We start from the raw sequence: 16,745 nt of genomic DNA on the forward strand, positions 1-16,745 counted from the left end.
CTGTCCCTGCCCTTCTTCACGGGGCGGCACCTACCCATCTGCACTGCCTCGGTCACGTGCTCCGGGCACAGGAGCCAGAGGGTTTTCATGGACTGGAAGGAGCCGCTGGCCGCCGCGCACGGGAAGTGGTAGTGCCGCAGACACCCCTCCGAGTGGCACTGAATGGTAGCACCCATCCTCTGACAGTGTTCACATTTCTGAAAGCAGCAGGGACCCCAGCCCGGGTTAGAGATGCGGATGGATGGACGCTGCCGCAGCTTGGCTCCGCCGGGGCAATCCCCAAGAGCCCACCAGCCCCCACATGCGGCCACCTCTGGGGTGAGGTGCGGCAGCTGCTTAGCGCTATGAAGCAACATGAGGCAAGGATCCCTCATCTGGGGCTGAGATGCAGCCACCTCTGGGGTGGGACAGAGCAGCTGCTCGCACAGTGATCGCTCACGCAGCACAGATACGCAGACACCCCCTGAGGGGAGCAGGGCAGCTGATTAACAGCCTGGCAGTTTAGGACAGGAAGTGAAGGAGAAGCCCTTAGCGGGGCGCAGCCTGTGGGTGGGAAATCAGGGAGGTAAATGCAAACACCCCTTTGGTGTTTGCCCAGGAGGCCAGGGTTCGTGTTGAGAGCCCCAGGGGCAGGGCCTCACTTTTACACCTCTTATGGGGGACAGTGCCTGTGGCAGCATCGGGACCCCTGCGCTGGCAGAGGGGAATGTCCCGTTCCCCCATCCCATCTCTTCCTCAGAGGGGGGGGGGCGGGGCGCACTGGCTCCACTCTGATTAGCCAGACACCCCACATGAGCGCAGCCCAAGGGGTCGCCTACCCCCCCCCCCCACAGCCGCCCCAATGCCGGGAGCCCGCCTACCCTCCTTCCCCTTCCCATTTGCTCGCCTCCCACCCCCTCACCTGCGAGATCCCTGAGAAAACAGCTTTGTCCACGTCGCTCAGCCCGGCTCCGGCCTGCCGCTGCACCCCTGCCGACCAGGCAGCGCACCAGTGGTGGGCCCAGCAGTGCCCTGCGAGGGGAGGCAAGGTGTTAAGGGGGTGGTCGGGGTAGGAGCCCCCCCATCCTTCTCCAGAACTCTGCCAGTGGGTGGGGAGCCCTCCACAGAGACATCTCGGGACCCCACGGAGGGGGCACAAAGCGCCTGAAAAGGAAGGAGACGCCCGAGCTCCACAGCAGCCTTTGCGCTTGTGTCCCTGGGCGGGGGGGCACTGGCAGAACCAGGGGGTGTGAGAGGCTGGGGTTGCAGGGGCAGCAGGGGGCACCAGTACAGCTGGGGGTGGGGAGCCTAAGGCTGGGGCAGCAGGGGGCAGGGGCAGCAGTGGCACCAGCAGGCCTTGCGGAAGGAAGACACTCGCCCCATGCTGCTTACCTGTTGGCTCGAAGAGCTCTCCCGGCGACACCCCCTCCGCGAAGCCGATCAGGGACAGGTCGTCCCCAGGGGCCAGACTCTCGCCAGGGCCCCTCCCGGCCGGCAGCCCGGAGAGACGCTCAGTCCAGTCGGGTGCCGGCTCGAAACGCTGGAGCTTCCCCTGCCCATGCAGGCGCCACTCGCCGCAGTTGCAGAGGGCGCAACGCCTGGGCAGGGCGCTGGGGGCGGAGACGAGAGCAGAGTCAGTGGGGGCAGGGTGGGGGGCCCCCAGAAACACATTCCCCTCCCCCCCCTCCAGTCACGACCCCTCCAGTGTTCTCCTGCACCCATGTCTCCTTCCCGTCCCTGGGAGGCAGAGGGCATCCCAGCATCCCCCTGGGCTTTTGGGTCCCAGCACCGATCGGGCCGCTCCATTTGGCTTCCCTACAAGACAGGGGATCAGGGGCATCATTCAGGTGGGACGGACCCACTCCCCTCGTCTGCTCCCTGCCCTAAATCACAGCCCCCAACTCCTGGCTCTGCTCCCCTTCCCCCCCCACACCCAGTGTCGCAGGTGTCCCATCCCCCAACACTCACCTGCAGGCCTGGGGCGGCTCCTTGGCTTCCGGCTCCTGGGCAGTGGGGGCCCCTTCCGGCGGCTTCAGGGGGTCTCCTTCCACGCCACCCCGCTCTTCCAAAGATGCACCCCTGTCGGCTGCAACAGGGGAGCAGCCCCGTCAGGATCCCAGCAGCAGAGGTGCCCCCCCACTGTTACACCAATCTCCCCCCTCCCCACCACCTGACGCCCCCACAGGCACAGCCCCTGCCACCGCTCAGCACAGCCCTTCTACTTTCAGGGCACCAAGTGCATCCCCCTCACCCAGCAGAGGCCGTCCCACTGGGGGATCCCTCTGCACCGGGCGGCTGCGTGTCGGCCCCACCTTAGCCCGGGCAGCTCCCCAGGATGCACCACGGGGCTCTAACAGGACAGTGCAACGCCTAGCGAACCACCTGCCTCACCAGTCACATCCCCAGCATGGCGTGGATCATTCATCCATCGGCCCCCTCCAGGCCCTTCACCCACAGCTCACCGCTGCTCCCTGGTTACTGGGCTGGGCCAGTTTCAGACCCATTGCTCTGATGGGGAAACTGAGGCACTAGCCCACGATCAAACAATACAGCTGGGGAAAGAACCCAGGAGTCCTGGCTCCCAACCCCCCAGCTCTAACCTCTCAACCCCACTCTTTAGGGAAAGGAGTTTCAGGTAAGCGGGGGACACATAGGAGCTGGCAATTCCCATGTAACAATGCCCCAAAACTCCAGGTAAAACGTGGCCAATTTGGCTGTTTCTGTGGGATGGAGACGTGTGGCCCCATCTCACCAGGCACGGGCCATACCCCTGTGCCGTGCCACACTGCAGCCCTTGGCAACGGCTCAGGGCAGCCACCAGCCTCCAGACCAGGCAGTTCCGGCAGAGCTGCAATGGGTGCCCGCAGCAATGCCCCATCTGGCTCCACCCCCCGCCCCGGACTCACCTGGCACCTCACAGTCTTTGGCCTGGCTGGGCGGTTTCCGATCATCCATCCCGTCTCCTGCCGTCCCTCCCAGAGAGACCTGCGGCGGGGAGGAGGGGACACGTCAGCTCATTAACACTGGCCATGCCCTCGCCCCCCGTGCCCTTCGTCCGCCCCCAGCCCTCCTCCCATTGGCACGCCAGACCCTCGGCCGCTGGCACAGACCCCGCACCGCGAGACCGAGCCGCTCGCCTCTGGGTCACTGTCCCAGGCCTGAGGAGCGGCCGCAGGCATCGCTCCCAGCAGACGGCCGCTCAAGTGGGGTAGATCTCGGCCAGCTCCCTGCAGGCAAGGGCCCATGTCACAGAAACCAGCCCCACAGCCCCAGCAGGCCAGGAACTCTCTAGCCAACCCCTCTCCCTGTCCCCACCCCACAGGGGTCAGCTCCCAACCACCTGCAAACCCCAAAGCCTGTCTGGGGCAGTGCCAGCCCCACAGGCCTGGAGTCTGCAGCTCTCTGCTTAGCTAGAGCGGGTGCAGCCAGGGCAGTGACCCGACAGGCTTCCCTGCCACAAACCCGGTCCCGACCCTTCACTCGCCTGCTCAGCGCCAGACAATGCCCAGAGACACCCCCGCATGTGCATGGGTACCACCACTGGGCTAATCACATAATCTCCCCCCCCCCCCCAAAGAACCAGCCCTGTGCATCAGCAGCCGGGACACGGAGAGGAAGCTCCTCTCCCACCCCAGGGTGGCTCTGCAGGGCCAGGCTGGCGGGGCAGCTGGAGGCAGGACTCTGTCACCAGGGTCGTCAGACAGGCACCTGCCGGCACCACAAGAACGACCAGCGTGCGCCACATGGAGGGTCTGTTCTGGGGAGGTCTGGCCAAATCCCAGGCTTGTGCTAAAGTAAGCAGAACCAGAGAAACTGGGGGGAGAGGGGGAGGAGGAGGATCCCAGCATGCTTTGCTCCGAGCACACATTTCACAGGACCCGTGTGCCAGCCGGACACACCTCCCACACTCCGAACCCCTGCCTGGTCCCACAACCCCAGCTGCCCGCCTCTCCTACAACGCTACCCAAGGACAAACGGAACCAGGCCAGCTGCAGCCAGCACCCAGGTGCAACATGGGAGATGTAGTTCTACCGGCTGGCCACGGCCATGGGGCCAGGAACAGGAAGGGGTCGGCGCAGTGTATCTGGGGCAGGGTGTTCGCAGCCGAGGCCTGTGGAATCTGCAGGGACTGACCTCAATTAGAGCCACCGGGGATGGTAGCCGCCAACTTCCTTCCTAGCACAGCCCGCAGGAGTGGGCACCCCCAGACGCCAGCTGGCTCATGGGTTCGGGGGGGCAGGCCTCGCTGAGAAGCAGCTGGCCCAGTGGGGGCACCAGGCGATGCCACCTTACCCACCACGCTGCAGTCCAAAGCTAGAGCGAAAACAAGGGCACGCGGACGTGCTCAGGGCTCTGTCCCCTGCCACTGTGTGATCTTGGACAAGCTGCCGCCTCTCCGTGACTCAGTTTCCCCATCAGCGTCACAGGCGGATGCTGCCCTCCCCAGCCCAGTCCCTAACGAGCGCGTCAGGCCAGAGGGCAGTGTTTGTTTGACCTTCCCCTGGGCGCACAGACTCTCCTAAGTGCAATGGGATTGTTCCCTGCGAGCAGCCAGGGTTTGAAGTGTCACCTGAAGACGGAGCTTCCTGGGGCAAAGTCCCCCGGGGACAATGGCGGAAGGGGAAGAGCACGCCCCCAAAAACATCCTAAGGTGCTCTGCACCCGTCTCCCGTCCAGGCAGTGATCAGCCCTGACCCTGCTTAGCTTCAGAGATCCACTGAGCCCTCAGCTGGGGCTGGCTGCATGGACAGTTCACCTGGGGGGAGACATCACCTCCCCCTGGCCCTGGAACAGCTGGCCCCAGGCACCGTCAGAGATGGGGCACTGGGCTAGACGGCTCCAATCTGCTGGAGCCTGAGGGATGTTCTGTGCCACCTCCCCAGCCGCGCTTCCTTGGGAGGCAGGGCACCTGCTGGTAGAGTCGGCCATGAGCTCTGACCACCCACCCCCGGCCTTTGCCCCCGGAATCCTGGAAAGCCAAGTGCAGCTTTACCCAACCCACGCCAGGCATTGCCAGCCATGAGGGCAGGAGAGGATGAGAACTAGGTCAAAATATGGGGCTGGAGGGCCAGAGACAGCAGCTCCCATGTTAGCACGCTCCAGCCGCCATGTCTGCGTCTGGTGGGAAGCAGCATGGCCTAGTGTTCAGAGTAGGAGATTTTTCTGGGGAGTGGGGGCTGGTGGGTTAGAGCAGGGGAGGGGTGGGAGCCAGGACTCCTGGGTTCTCTCCCCGGCTCTGGGAGGGGGCTGGAGCAGTGGGGCTGGGAGCTGGAACACCTGGATTCCGTTTTGACTCCCATTGTGACTTTGGGCCAGTCACTTCTCAGCACCTCAGTCTCCTCCTACTGCAGAAAGTGGGTAGATGAGGCATGACCTGGCGAGCTGCCAAGCCACTCCACTCCCCACTGACCCCAGCAGGACTCAAGGGGCACGCAGCCCCCCAGGGCCAAGCCAGGCATTCACAGGTTGCTTTGAGGTCCCCTAAAAGAAAGTCACTGGAGAAAAGGCCAGGTGGGATGGAACTGATGGCACCAGAGGCGGGACAAGGACAAGGAAGCCTTGCAGGGAGACTGGCAGGGCCTGGGTACGCCCCTGCCAGCATCACCAACCTCTCGCTGGTGCCACCAGGGTCAGCAATGGACCTTCCCGGAAAACCTGGACTGAGAACGAGACCTCCCAGCGCCACGGGGGGGCAGGGAGAAAATGAACTGAACCATTGCTGGCCGTTTCTCTGTCGGATGCAAAAGACTTCGAGGTCTCAGTGAGCAAAATCAGTACACACGAGCACCTTGGGCCCCGATCCCACAAGCGGATCCCTGTGGGCAGATCCCTGCATCCACAGAAGCTCGGCAGGGGGGCAAAGGCTCAGACCTCATGGAGCCGATTGCAGAAGCAAGGCCATAGAGACAAACCCCCACTGAATCCTGGACTGAAGGGCCACAAACCCAAACCCACCCTCAAGATTCCCAGAGACCCTTTCCTTCCCGAGCTGCAGGATTTGCCACAACCACTAAGTTCTGGATTAAGAAGCAATTTGGGCAGCTCCAAGCTGGCGCCAAAACTGAAACGTCTTCAAGGGATTGTGTCGGGGGCAGATTTCCTGTGACCCCCCCCTCAGAGCATCACCCCCCCATTCTAGTGCATGCTCCAAAGGCCAGGGCAGGAGGCCGTAATTTCATTGCTCCACTGAGCCTCACCCCAAGGGGCTTTTGTGTTTTGTTTTTAATTAGGTCCTGCAACACCCCACCCTAAAAAGACCAAATCAGAGATGGGACCCCGGACCCCCTCGCTACACAGAAAAATGGCTCATGGGAGATGCACAGCCACACAACCGCACAGGGAGTGGGGCTGAGAGCGCGGTGAAGGCCCTGGATGGAGCCAGGACGCCTGTGTCCTACGGGCGGAGTGTTGTCAAGTGGTTGGAGCAAGGGCCTGGGCATCTGGTCAGCAAAAAAGAGACTCAATGCGCCCCCCAAAAGAACTGGGTTTAGGTGGATTGTGAACACTGCAGCCTGACGAGACCCGACACAGGATCCCTTCCCTCTGACCCCCCGCTCTGCCGGCGTAAACGTGGAGTAACGCCAGCGGAGCTGCTCCCGTTTTACACCAGCGCGATGCAGCTCAGAACCTGGCCTGCAGCAGTTCTAACCTGGCATTAATTTAAGCAGCACATGGTGTCCCTTTATACTGATTGGGGGGGCCCGGGGGGCTGCCTCTGAGCCCGGATTCTGGAGGCGAAATATGCAGCGAGCCCGGCCTTATTAAGCAGAATGCACGGCCTGGCTCCAGCCCTCGCACTGCAGCCCCTGGGACTCCCGGCCATTGTGTCTGTTTATAGGGGGGCAGACCCAGCATTACTCCCACTGCGTGCCCTCCCCAGTATCCTCTCTTCCCCATGCGACAGGAGAGACGGCAGGAGGTGGAGGCGGCACCCATGGGGAACAGCACATACAGGGAGAGCAACAGGTGCAGCCCGGCCTGTCCTGAGACCAGAGACAGAGAAAGTGTTTGTGGATTTGCTGGGGGAAAGGCCCCCCCCCAAACACACACACTCTCATCCACCACACCGGGGAAGCTCAGACAGGAGCCGGATTTAACTGGGGGGACAGGCGCAGAATCTGGGCCCCACGGTCTTTGACGCCAGTGATGGGGGAGGGGTGGGAACTGCCTATCCACGGCTGGGTCCTGGTCCCCTGAAGCTCAGGGATCAAAGGGAGAAGCTACAGGGGAACAAAAGCCTGGGAAGCCCCATTGCTGCCTGGGAAAGGGGGGAGAACTAAGCAAGAGCTCTGCCCCCCACCCCCACCCCAATCCCACCACTTTCTGTTTGAGCAAATCTCCTCGGGCTCCCTGCTAATCCTCTGGAGATTGCACTCAGCCCAGGAGAGCCGCAGGCCGCCTAGGCCGCACCGAGGGTCACACTGTTTCTGGGGGGCACCACCCCCCAGTGTACACTTCCTAGTAAAGGGCAGTGTGAGGAATTGAGGGGGGAGCAGCCGGAGGAGGGGGGGAGCCCCGTTCCCTCACCCCCGGTATGTTTACAGGAAGCAGGGGGGAGAACACAGCCAACCACCTCGAAAGGGCAGGGGGGAAGGGGAAGGGAGTGAGCAGAGTCAGCCCCCCCCTAATACCCCCCTGCACCCCCCCTTCGGGACAGGGGTCAGCCCCTCTTCCCAGGCTCCCAATGCAGCAGAACGTGGGGGCGACACAGAGAGACCCTGCCCCATGGCGAGAAAGCTCCACCTAGGCCTAGGATCGGGATTTATACATAACAAAAGCTCCCCCCAGACCCCCCTGCAAAAAACAGACTCACCCCCCCATGCCCCCTCATCCCCCTTCCCCCCGCCACACCCCAACCCCCCCCCCCCCGCCGAGATCCATGGCTGTGCAAAGGGATCCCCACCTCGACCTGGGCCCTGGAGGGGGATGAACAACAGACCCACACAACGCCCCCCCCCAACTCCTCACGGGGGGCTGGGGGCTGCGCCCCACCGCGGGCCGGGGGCGGCGCTCGGACCGCTCCCGGGGGGAGCCGCGGCGCCAGGAGAGGCCTAGCAGCAGTTCACTCCGCTCGCTTCCTCTCGCCCCCCCCCCGGGCCTGGCCGGGACCCCCCCCAGCGCCCCGGGGAAGGGGGACCCCACTCACCGCTTCACAAGGCCGTCCAGAAACCCGCCCCCGGCCCCGTCCAGCGCCGGGCGGCCGCCGGGAACATTGTCCAGCAAATAATGAAAAAAAAAAAAAAACAAGACCGGGGGAGGGGGGGGGGCGATTGTCCTTCCCCCCCCCGCGCCGGACAAAAATCTCCCCCCGACGGCCGCGGAACCGGGTGGGCCGGAGACGCCGCTAGAGCCAAATCCGGGGATCACACCGGGGGGGTGGGGGGGGCAGGGCCCAGCCCTCCTCGGGGGGGGGTCACTTCCGTGGGCCGCGGCCCCCTCGGGCGCCCCCAGCCCGCGCCGGATCCCGGGGCGGACACAAAGGGAGCCGGGCGCCGCGGGCCGCTCCCTCCGGCGGGGGGGGGGAACCGGCCCGGGGGGGGGGGGAACCGGCCCGGGGGGGGGTTTGGTGCCCCGGGGAAGCGAGCGCCCGCCGCGGCTTGGCTACATTGTAACCTCCCCGCCCGCGCGGGGACCGCACCAGACACGCAAGCGCCGGCCCCGGCCCGGGGCGGCGGCGGCGGCGGCGGCAGAAGGGGGGGGGTCCCCGCCCCCGCTCTTGGCCGGCCCCCCCGCGGCTGCTGGGGGGGTTCAAAGGGGGCTCGCGGGCGGCCCCGGCCCCGCCGCCCGGGCTCAGCGAGCGGAGCGGAAAGTGTCCGCCGAGGCAGCCATTTTCGGAGAGGAAAGTAGTCCTGCTGGGCCCCCCCCCCTGCGAGGGGCGGGGGGGATCCCGCGTGGGGAGCGGGCCCCTGCCCGGGGGCGGCCCCGCGCGGGCGGGCGGGCTCGGGGCGGGCGCGGGGGGGGGGCTGCACACCGGCCCGCTGCCCGGGGGGTGGGGGGCGGAGGGAGGGGGGGAGGCTCTATTTTGTGTTGGGCCCGGGCGGAGGGACACGCTCACGCAGCCGAAGCTTTTCGGCAGGGGGGGATGTGACGGGACGGAACCGCAGCGCACGCTGCCCGCGATCCCTCCGCGCGGGTTAACCCTGCCCTGGCCGGGCCGGCTGGTGGCGCGCACGTGGGCTGAGCGCTGCTCCCCCCCCCCCCCCCAGCTCGGGGGGGCTTTGGGCCGCGGCCCCTCCCTGCAGGGAGTAGGGGGGGCAGGAGCGCCTCTCCCCTGCAGCAGGCATCGCCCCGCCCCCCGGGGCCCTGCAGCGCGCAGAGATGGGTCCCGGGGGGGGGCTGGTTAGCGCCCCCCCCCCCCCCCCGTGCCAGGCTGGAGGGCAAAGGGATGGTGCAGTACCCCTGCAATCCCCTGGGGGGCGCCCTGCCCCAGGCACATGGCTCCGGACGCTGCAGAGCCAGCGAGCGCGGGGGGGCCCAGGTCCCACAGCGCCCCCAGCGGTGGGAGCCCGCCCCCTTGTCCGCTCTGCCCCCCTCGGTGTAATCCCCTGCCCCTCTGCCCGCCTGGGTCCGGCCTCGCGCCCCCACGCACAGGTTGGCACGGGAGCCTTGGAACAGGTGTGCCCCATAGGACGGAGACTGGGGTAAAGCCCAGGTTGGGGGGGGGGCAGGAGATTTGTCCGTCCCGGCACGTCTCACTGTCTGTCTGAGCTGGGTTCTGCTCCCAGCGTGCTGTGCTGCTCCGTGCCTCAGTTTCCCCACCTGTAAAACGGAGGGCCGGGCCCATGAAGAAGGGTGATGCGGCTTCTTGGATGAATATACGGCACCGACAAGGTGGGCGAGGTCATAATATATTTTATTGGCCCAGCTTCTGTGGGTGGACGAGACCTGCTTTCATGCTGCACAGAGCTCTTCTTCAGAGCCAGAGCAGGGAGAGAACAGTTTCCGCTGTGCCAAAAGCCCCAGCCCCCCCATCCTCCCCCAGCTGAAGGAGAATCCCCATCAAGGGTTCGCAGCATAGACCCTAGGATGCATGGTTGAGCAGTTCTGATTCCATCCAGTAGAGGGCAGGAACCAGCATGTTCCAGGGGAGCCGGAAATACCTGAGCCTGCAACACAGGGGTGAGCTTATGGCAGGGAACAAACCCTTTAGGTCTGCAGCAAGCTCCAGGTGGTGAGCACATTACCCCGTCCCCTCCCGCGGGGCGCAGGGCCACCGCTGAAAGGCACGAGGGGCTGCTCAGTTAGTCGCTAGGTATGAAGTGTAAAGCTCTGGAGAGGTGTATGTGGGGGGGGTGCACAGGCATATACACACAGGAGGAGGGGCTGGCCGTGCTGTTCCACCTCAGATCGTTATGCACTGAAAGCCAGGAGAATAGGGTGCATCTTCTGCGTATCTGCAGCTCTTCCTCTCTGCATACGGGATGAATTGGGCTATGAATGCAGGTACTGTGGCCGGGGGTGTGCTGGTTACTGCCCCAGCACCGTTTGGATGAAGGAGCACTGCAGCTGGAGAATGGACACGTGGACTTTCACAGGCAGAGAATTTCAAAGCCGCCTTGTGGGATTTAAATGCCCAACACCCATTGAAACGGATGGGAACAGTGTGTCTAAATCCCCTAGATGGCTTGGAAATCTCAGCCTTAGGCCCTGATCCTGCAGTGGGCCCAGCCCAACCAGGCTGCATGGCGCTCGTGCAAGATTGGAGCCTGGCTTTCTAAAAGAACCCAAAACGCAGCCTGTGGAGGTATGATGGCGCCATGGCAGGTTTCGGTTGGTTTGGGATTTTTTATTGGCAAACCTAGACACTTCAAAGGAAACTTCCCTGCAATACAAATCCCTGGGAAAACGCATCCCTAGCCAGGGCAGTGTCGGACATGAAAGGATCTGGGTTGATTCGCTTTGCTCTCACAGGGGTCTGGAAAAACCAGATCCGGCTTCGTCACCGTCACTAGGACTGGACGCCCGGCCAGAGTGGGGCTGGAAGTGGGATCTCCCAGCTCCCAGGCCCCACTCCTCCGGCTCAAGGATCTTCATTTGCTGTTACCTGTATAGGGCAGTGCATGCACTTGGCCAGTTCTGATTCCCTCCAGGAGAGGGCGGCGGTGCCCAGTCCATTAGTGAGCGCTACGCTCCCATGGGTTGGGGGTCTCTCCAAGCTCACAGCTGTCTAGAATAGCGGGGAAGGAGGGTTCCTTCCCCAGCTTCCCAGGGCAGAGCAAACCCAATGCAATGGCTGGGAGACCCTGCCTCCACTTTATAGAGAAGCAGGCGAGCCTCAGCCCTGTTCCAGAGGGGAGAGGGGCCTCGGGTCTCAGCCGCCCCACTGTGTCCTGGGCCTCTCTGCTCGGCTGAGGGGGCCGATTGGGACCGATATTGGCGCTTGTGGGAGGCTGCGAGCGCGTTGCACTGAACAGCCATCACCTGGGAGCAGCGTTTAGCAGCTGCTGTGGCCCTCGGCTGGGCTTTGCCCTGGCAATCCACAGGGGAAGAGCTGCGTGCCCCAGGCAGCCCCCCCCAAGCATCCTCTGACTGCAGAGGAGCAAAGCCCCAAGCCCCGTGAAGCTTTTGGCTAGATCCCCCACTCCCAGCCAAGCCTTCACCGGGTCACTTGGGCTCTCTCCTGCTGCTGGGTGGATGCAGCCCCCCGGCCTGCTGAACCCTCCCCACTCCAGCCAATGGCCCCTTGGACAATCGGGTCCCAGCTCAGACCCCAGCTGGAGGGTCACAGAGAGCAAGCAGGAGGCTGGAGAATGCAGCCCTATTAGGGGCGGATCCACCTCCCCCAGCCCAGGGGAATAACCACGATCAAAGCTACCCCGTGAAGGGATATTTCAAAGGGTGCCGAGGCGGGAGCCTGAGCCTTGAACCCAACACTGATCCGGGAGGAGGGGGAAGAGGGCCATGCCCTGGGACTGGAAGGGAGAAGGCAGCCCTGGCACACTCACACCAGGCTAATGCTCCTTCTAGCCAGGCACCCCTGGGAGACCTGCAACCAGGGGGAAATGAAACCCTGACCCTCCCGGCCATGGGAGTTTTACAATAACGTGTAATAGTCCAGCTGGTTCTGTGCCCTCCTCCAGCAGCTTCTCAGTCACGGAGCTCAGAGCATGTCACAAGGACCATGACCTCCATTTCACAGAGGGGGAAACTGAGGCACAGAGCAGCGATTCACCTACGCTCCCTGGACGAGTCGGGAATAGAACCCAGAGTCCTGGCACCCAGTCCCCTGCTCTAACCACGAGACCACACTCCCTCCTAGGGATACAGCCCAGGAGTTCGGACTCCAAATAGTGGGGCGCTAATCCCTACCGCAGGCTGCTGCCCTACATTAAACGTGTCCTACAAACTTTCTCTTGCAACCAATTTCCACAACAGTCGGCCTTCTAACCTCATGCCCCGGGGCTTTGCTTGAGGCTGGGTCAGGGCACCACTAGCTGCATCTGTTCTTAGAGAGTGGGGGAGAAAAGGATAAGCCAATAGGAAGGACATTCCTAAACCCAGTCCTGTGCTCGATATAGGAAGTGCTCCACCAACCACTGAAATGCAGCCACCTCTGGGGTGGAATGGGCAGCTGTCTGACAGCCACACTTTGCAATAGTTTAAAACAGGAAGTGAAGTATCATCCTGCATCCCCCTGAAACTGCAGAGGGAGTAGAGAGGTCAGAGCCCAGGGGATGGGAGCCAGGAGAGATTAGATAGGTGTGGGGGGGACAGAAAGCTTACATGGGGTGGTTGAAGCAGTGAAACTATAGTAAATACTTTTCCAAGCCCCACCCACTAAACAACTTCGCCTAGTTAAGATGCCAAACAAGAGTCCAAGGAGATTGTGCAGATGTTCAAAGTACGATCCCGCCGGCTCAGGGTCCTTGTGCTTAGCACCAGAGCGGGAGCTCAGACACCCACAGGGCTCCTGCTTGACTGCAGGGAAAATGAAAGAGTTTGGTGGTATTCAAAGCCCCTCCCCTCCCCCTGGTTGAGCAGTTACCCAAACTATATTTTGCAGATCTTCGTAGTCTGCTCCTGCTCCTAATCACTCGCCAGAGGCTTCGGGGCAGTGGGCTAGATAACAGTCATGCTGAAAGGATCATCTGTGACATTGGCGTGAGCAGGGACTGGGGTGAACAGGGCAGTTCACAGCTAGGGTTTCAGGCTCTCTGCAAACTCAGGCAGCCATTGCTGCCCCGCTCCACCGGAGTCACAGTTCCTAGGGGAGCCACAGGGGCTAGAAATCTCATAAACGAAAGCTGCGATTGTGGAGAACACAAGGGCAGTTTGGGAAAGGCGCTCATCCACGGTGCAGCCATGCACTGGCCCAGTTCGAGCCCTGGCTGGACAGCCAGCCAGCGGCTGGAATGAGGAGGGCCAGTCCAACCAGTCTGAGCGCCAGTAACGATAAGATGCAGTGTAAATCGCTCCCGGGAGCGGAAGCCCAGCGTAAGGACTCAGCCTGGGACTTTCCACTTGGCTGCAGCAGTTTGGGACAGAGCCACAGCCAGGGACACACGGACAGAGCCATGGGTTTCAGCAAGAGGCCGAGGGAAAAGCAAACGCAGACCACTGGGGCCAGGGAGAGCCGCAGGGCTGGGGCTGAGCAGGGAGCCGGCCTGGGCCCAGATTAGAGCCTGCGGCCAGCTCCCAGCTCCCTGCCAGCCTGCTGGGCTCTGCAGAGTGGGATTAGCACGGCCTCCATCTGCCGCTCCTGCCGCACTGGGATGTCCAGCCCCGAGCCTGGCACCCTGGGCCCGCTGGGGACAAGGGCCTGGCTCCCACCGTCCATGGCCGGCCACCGTGTTGCTGCCTCATCAGAGCGTCCGCTGCCCCCACAGCCCCCCCATTCTACTGCAGGCAGGCTCCCCTGTGAGCATCTCTCCCCCACGGGCTCTGGGGCTCTCCTCCCCCCAGCCCCCTTGGGACGGCTTATGCTGGGAGCCTCCAGCCGTGCCCAGGGAGGGGGCTGTTCATTCACGGCTCCCTGCTTTCCTGACCCGGGGGGCAGAGTGGGAACCAGGACCTCTGGGGTTTAGTCCCAGCTTGAGTAGGGGAGCAGAGTCCAGCTGCCTGGGAAGCAGGATCCCAGCCTTCCATTTCCAGCTTGGGGGAGGCGTAACGGGGAGGGGTTACAGCAGCAGACTGGCCAGGACTCCTGGGTTCCATTTCTGGCTTTGCCATCGACTCACTGCATCACCCTGGGTGAGCCCCTTCCCCCCTCTGTGCCTCAATTTTTGCACCTGTAAAACAGGGGAGTTGCCCCAGGGCTCCTACCTCCGAGGAGGAACCGGCCTGCGTTATTAGCTAACACCACGAAACCTCTGGGGGTACAAAAAAGCTCTTCCTAGCTAGCCTAACTGCAACTGTTCCTATTATCCCTCTAAATGCCCAAGCCGGATTTTGAATCCAGGTAAGCTCCTGGCCTTGGAATCCTGTGGCAGTGAGTTCCACAGGTTGTTTTCGCACTGAGTAACCTTTTAGGACTTGGCAGCGTGTTACCCTTGAGGGTTTTTTTTTCATCTCAGGCAGTTTCCTTGCACTGATCTCACAACACTTTATGACCAGATTCTCCCACCTGCCCCAGCAGGCAGCTCGGCCTGAGCCCCTCTGCAATGCACAAAGCAGGGGTGTTTCCGAAGGGAGTAGAGGCAGGAAGGCACCAAGCTCCCCAGGGGAAAAGCCTCCTCTCCACTCTACAGCCCAGGATTTGTGGCACTGAGGAGTGGCTGGATGCTGGGACGTGGAGCCGACGCTGCAACAAAGGGGGGCTGTTCCCCGTGGCGAGGGGAGGGGCACACAGTGCAACAGGCTGTCAGCCCTTGAGCTCGCCCTGCCCAGCGCCAGGGCCCCGTCCTGCCAGGCGCTGCCCAGCCCCTCGGTGAGACAGCACCTGCCCCCCACAGCAAACTGTCTACAGACTAAGAGGCCCAGAGGCAGCTCCACCCAAGGTCCCCCCAGCAGGGCAGTGGCTGAGTCTCCTTCCTCGCCCCCTGCGGCCCTGCCCTCCCCGGCCGATTCTCCCCAGCCTGGCAGCTGTTTCCAAGGCCTCGTCTAGGCTGGTGCAAAATCGAGCTTGCACCAGGGTGAGCCGCACTAGTGCAAAGCCCATCTCTTACTTGTGCGGCTTTCATGGCCGCATCCACGCGGCCCCCGGGGGCTTGAGTCCGCTGCTCCTGCTTTGCGGAGCCAGTCGCCCAGGCACAAGGGTCAGCGACAACCCAGGGGGGGGGCCACTGATGCCCCAGCCCCGCCCACCCCTGGCTCTTGGGCTGAGCCATGTCCCATCACACCCCTGCTCTCTCGTGGTGCTTTAACAGGGTGCCTAGCACAGGCCTGCAACCCTCACGTGAGCCCCTGCCCCACGCCAGAGCTCTCGCAGGTGAGACGGCTCCTGGGCTGGGGGGCTGGACACCTGGGTTCAAAAAGCCCTGCCCCAGACTTCTTGGTCGACACCTCAGTGCCTCTCTCTGTGCCCCGTTCCCTGTCCGGGGTGAGCTTTCCCTTTCTCCCCTCTTGCCTCTGGAGAGTAGGGGCTCGTTGGCCCCCAACACAACCCAGATCCGAGAGCGACCAGCTCCTGTTCATCCCCGAGAGTGCAGAGTTTCCGCTCAGCCGCTGTAGAGACCAGCTGGGGGGGATCCGGGTCCCAGCCTCCAGGGGACAAGGCAGGAGTGACCTGGACACGGTGCAGCTGGTTCCGGAAGACAGCTCCAAACACTGAACGGCCCTGGGGGTGTGGGCACGGCCAGCGGATCCCCAGCCCCAATTCACCCACCTCTGGGGTGCAGCCCCCAGAGCCCACCCCTGAGATGCAGCCACAGCTGGGGTGGAGTGCAGCAGCTGTTTAACACCTGATTGGGAGGAAGATCCCATCTGAGGAATTTTAAAGGGAACAGGACAGTGGTGGCTCCAGCGGGAATTTGGCCAGGGCAGCGGGAAGCTGGTTTACATTTTAAAACACAGATGTGTTCACCGCAGCTCAGCATGGCAGAGCTCTTCCCAGGAGGAATGAGTTACACCTCCCTGGGCTCTGGGAGACGCGCCCTCGCCCACAGGAAAGGAAACGGAGGCACGCAGTTTCTGACCAAGCGCCATTTGCCAGGGGCTACACCCCCTTCAACACCCCTCAGTTCCTGGCAACGGGATCCACCCCATTCACCCTGCCCAGAGCCTGGCCCTCTCAGGGCTGGGGCAGGCCCCTCCCCATGCATTTATGGGGCTAGTTAACCTCAAAACAGTCCAGGCAATTGCTTTCACCTTTTGAACTCTTAGTTCCTTGGTTCCTGTTCCCCTACCTCCCCCCACCCCCTGCCACCTTGGCCAGACCCCCCAGCGCACCACACATGCCTTCCCTTCGCTCTTCAGCCGAGCGGAGGCAGAGCCGGGGCCCCAGGACACCTCGGTTCCAACCTAGGCAGCATGTTCCCAAGCAGGTCACTTACTCCTTCTAACTCAGTTTCCCCCAAACCAGAAATAATTCTGACCTACCCCTCCAAGGGCTGGCTCCGTTCTTCCAAAGCACTAAGATCCGCTGACAGGGCTATGTGCATGCAGAGTGTTAATCCAGGCCCGGTGGATGTTGACTCTGAAACCTAATGATAACACTATTCGATTGCCCATCTTTTTTGCAGCGGCTCTGAGATGGTGGGTGAAGCACACCACCAATTATTTCCCCCTCCCACGACTACTCTAAGGTTTTACATACAGCACCCAGCACCACGGTCTCAGAGTGCTGACCAGCTTCGGCGAACATTCCCCATGTTCCCCCACCCCCCATC

The 16,745-nt window shown here is 62.9% G+C and overlaps 1 protein-coding gene across 1 annotated transcript in view; it reads right to left on the reverse strand.

The window, feature by feature from the left end:
* KMT2D (lysine methyltransferase 2D) overlaps positions 1 to 8,337 on the reverse strand; it is a 45,472-nt gene extending 37,135 nt beyond the window's left edge. Inside the window, exons 1-6 of the mRNA XM_054012409.1 lie at positions 8,126 to 8,337; positions 2,886 to 2,964; positions 1,948 to 2,065; positions 1,372 to 1,589; positions 902 to 1,011; positions 35 to 197 (exon numbers count right to left, since the gene is read on the reverse strand). Of these exons, the coding sequence (XP_053868384.1) occupies positions 35 to 197; positions 902 to 1,011; positions 1,372 to 1,589; positions 1,948 to 2,065; positions 2,886 to 2,934 (658 nt within the window). The 5' untranslated portion in view covers positions 2,935 to 2,964; positions 8,126 to 8,337. The remainder of the gene's footprint in view (positions 1 to 34; positions 198 to 901; positions 1,012 to 1,371; positions 1,590 to 1,947; positions 2,066 to 2,885; positions 2,965 to 8,125) is intronic.
* Between the last annotated feature and the right edge of the window lie 8,408 nt (positions 8,338 to 16,745).

The sequence above is a fragment of the Malaclemys terrapin genome, chromosome 23 (genome assembly GCF_027887155.1).
Source record: "Malaclemys terrapin pileata isolate rMalTer1 chromosome 23, rMalTer1.hap1, whole genome shotgun sequence".
NCBI lineage: Eukaryota > Metazoa > Chordata > Testudines > Emydidae > Malaclemys > Malaclemys terrapin.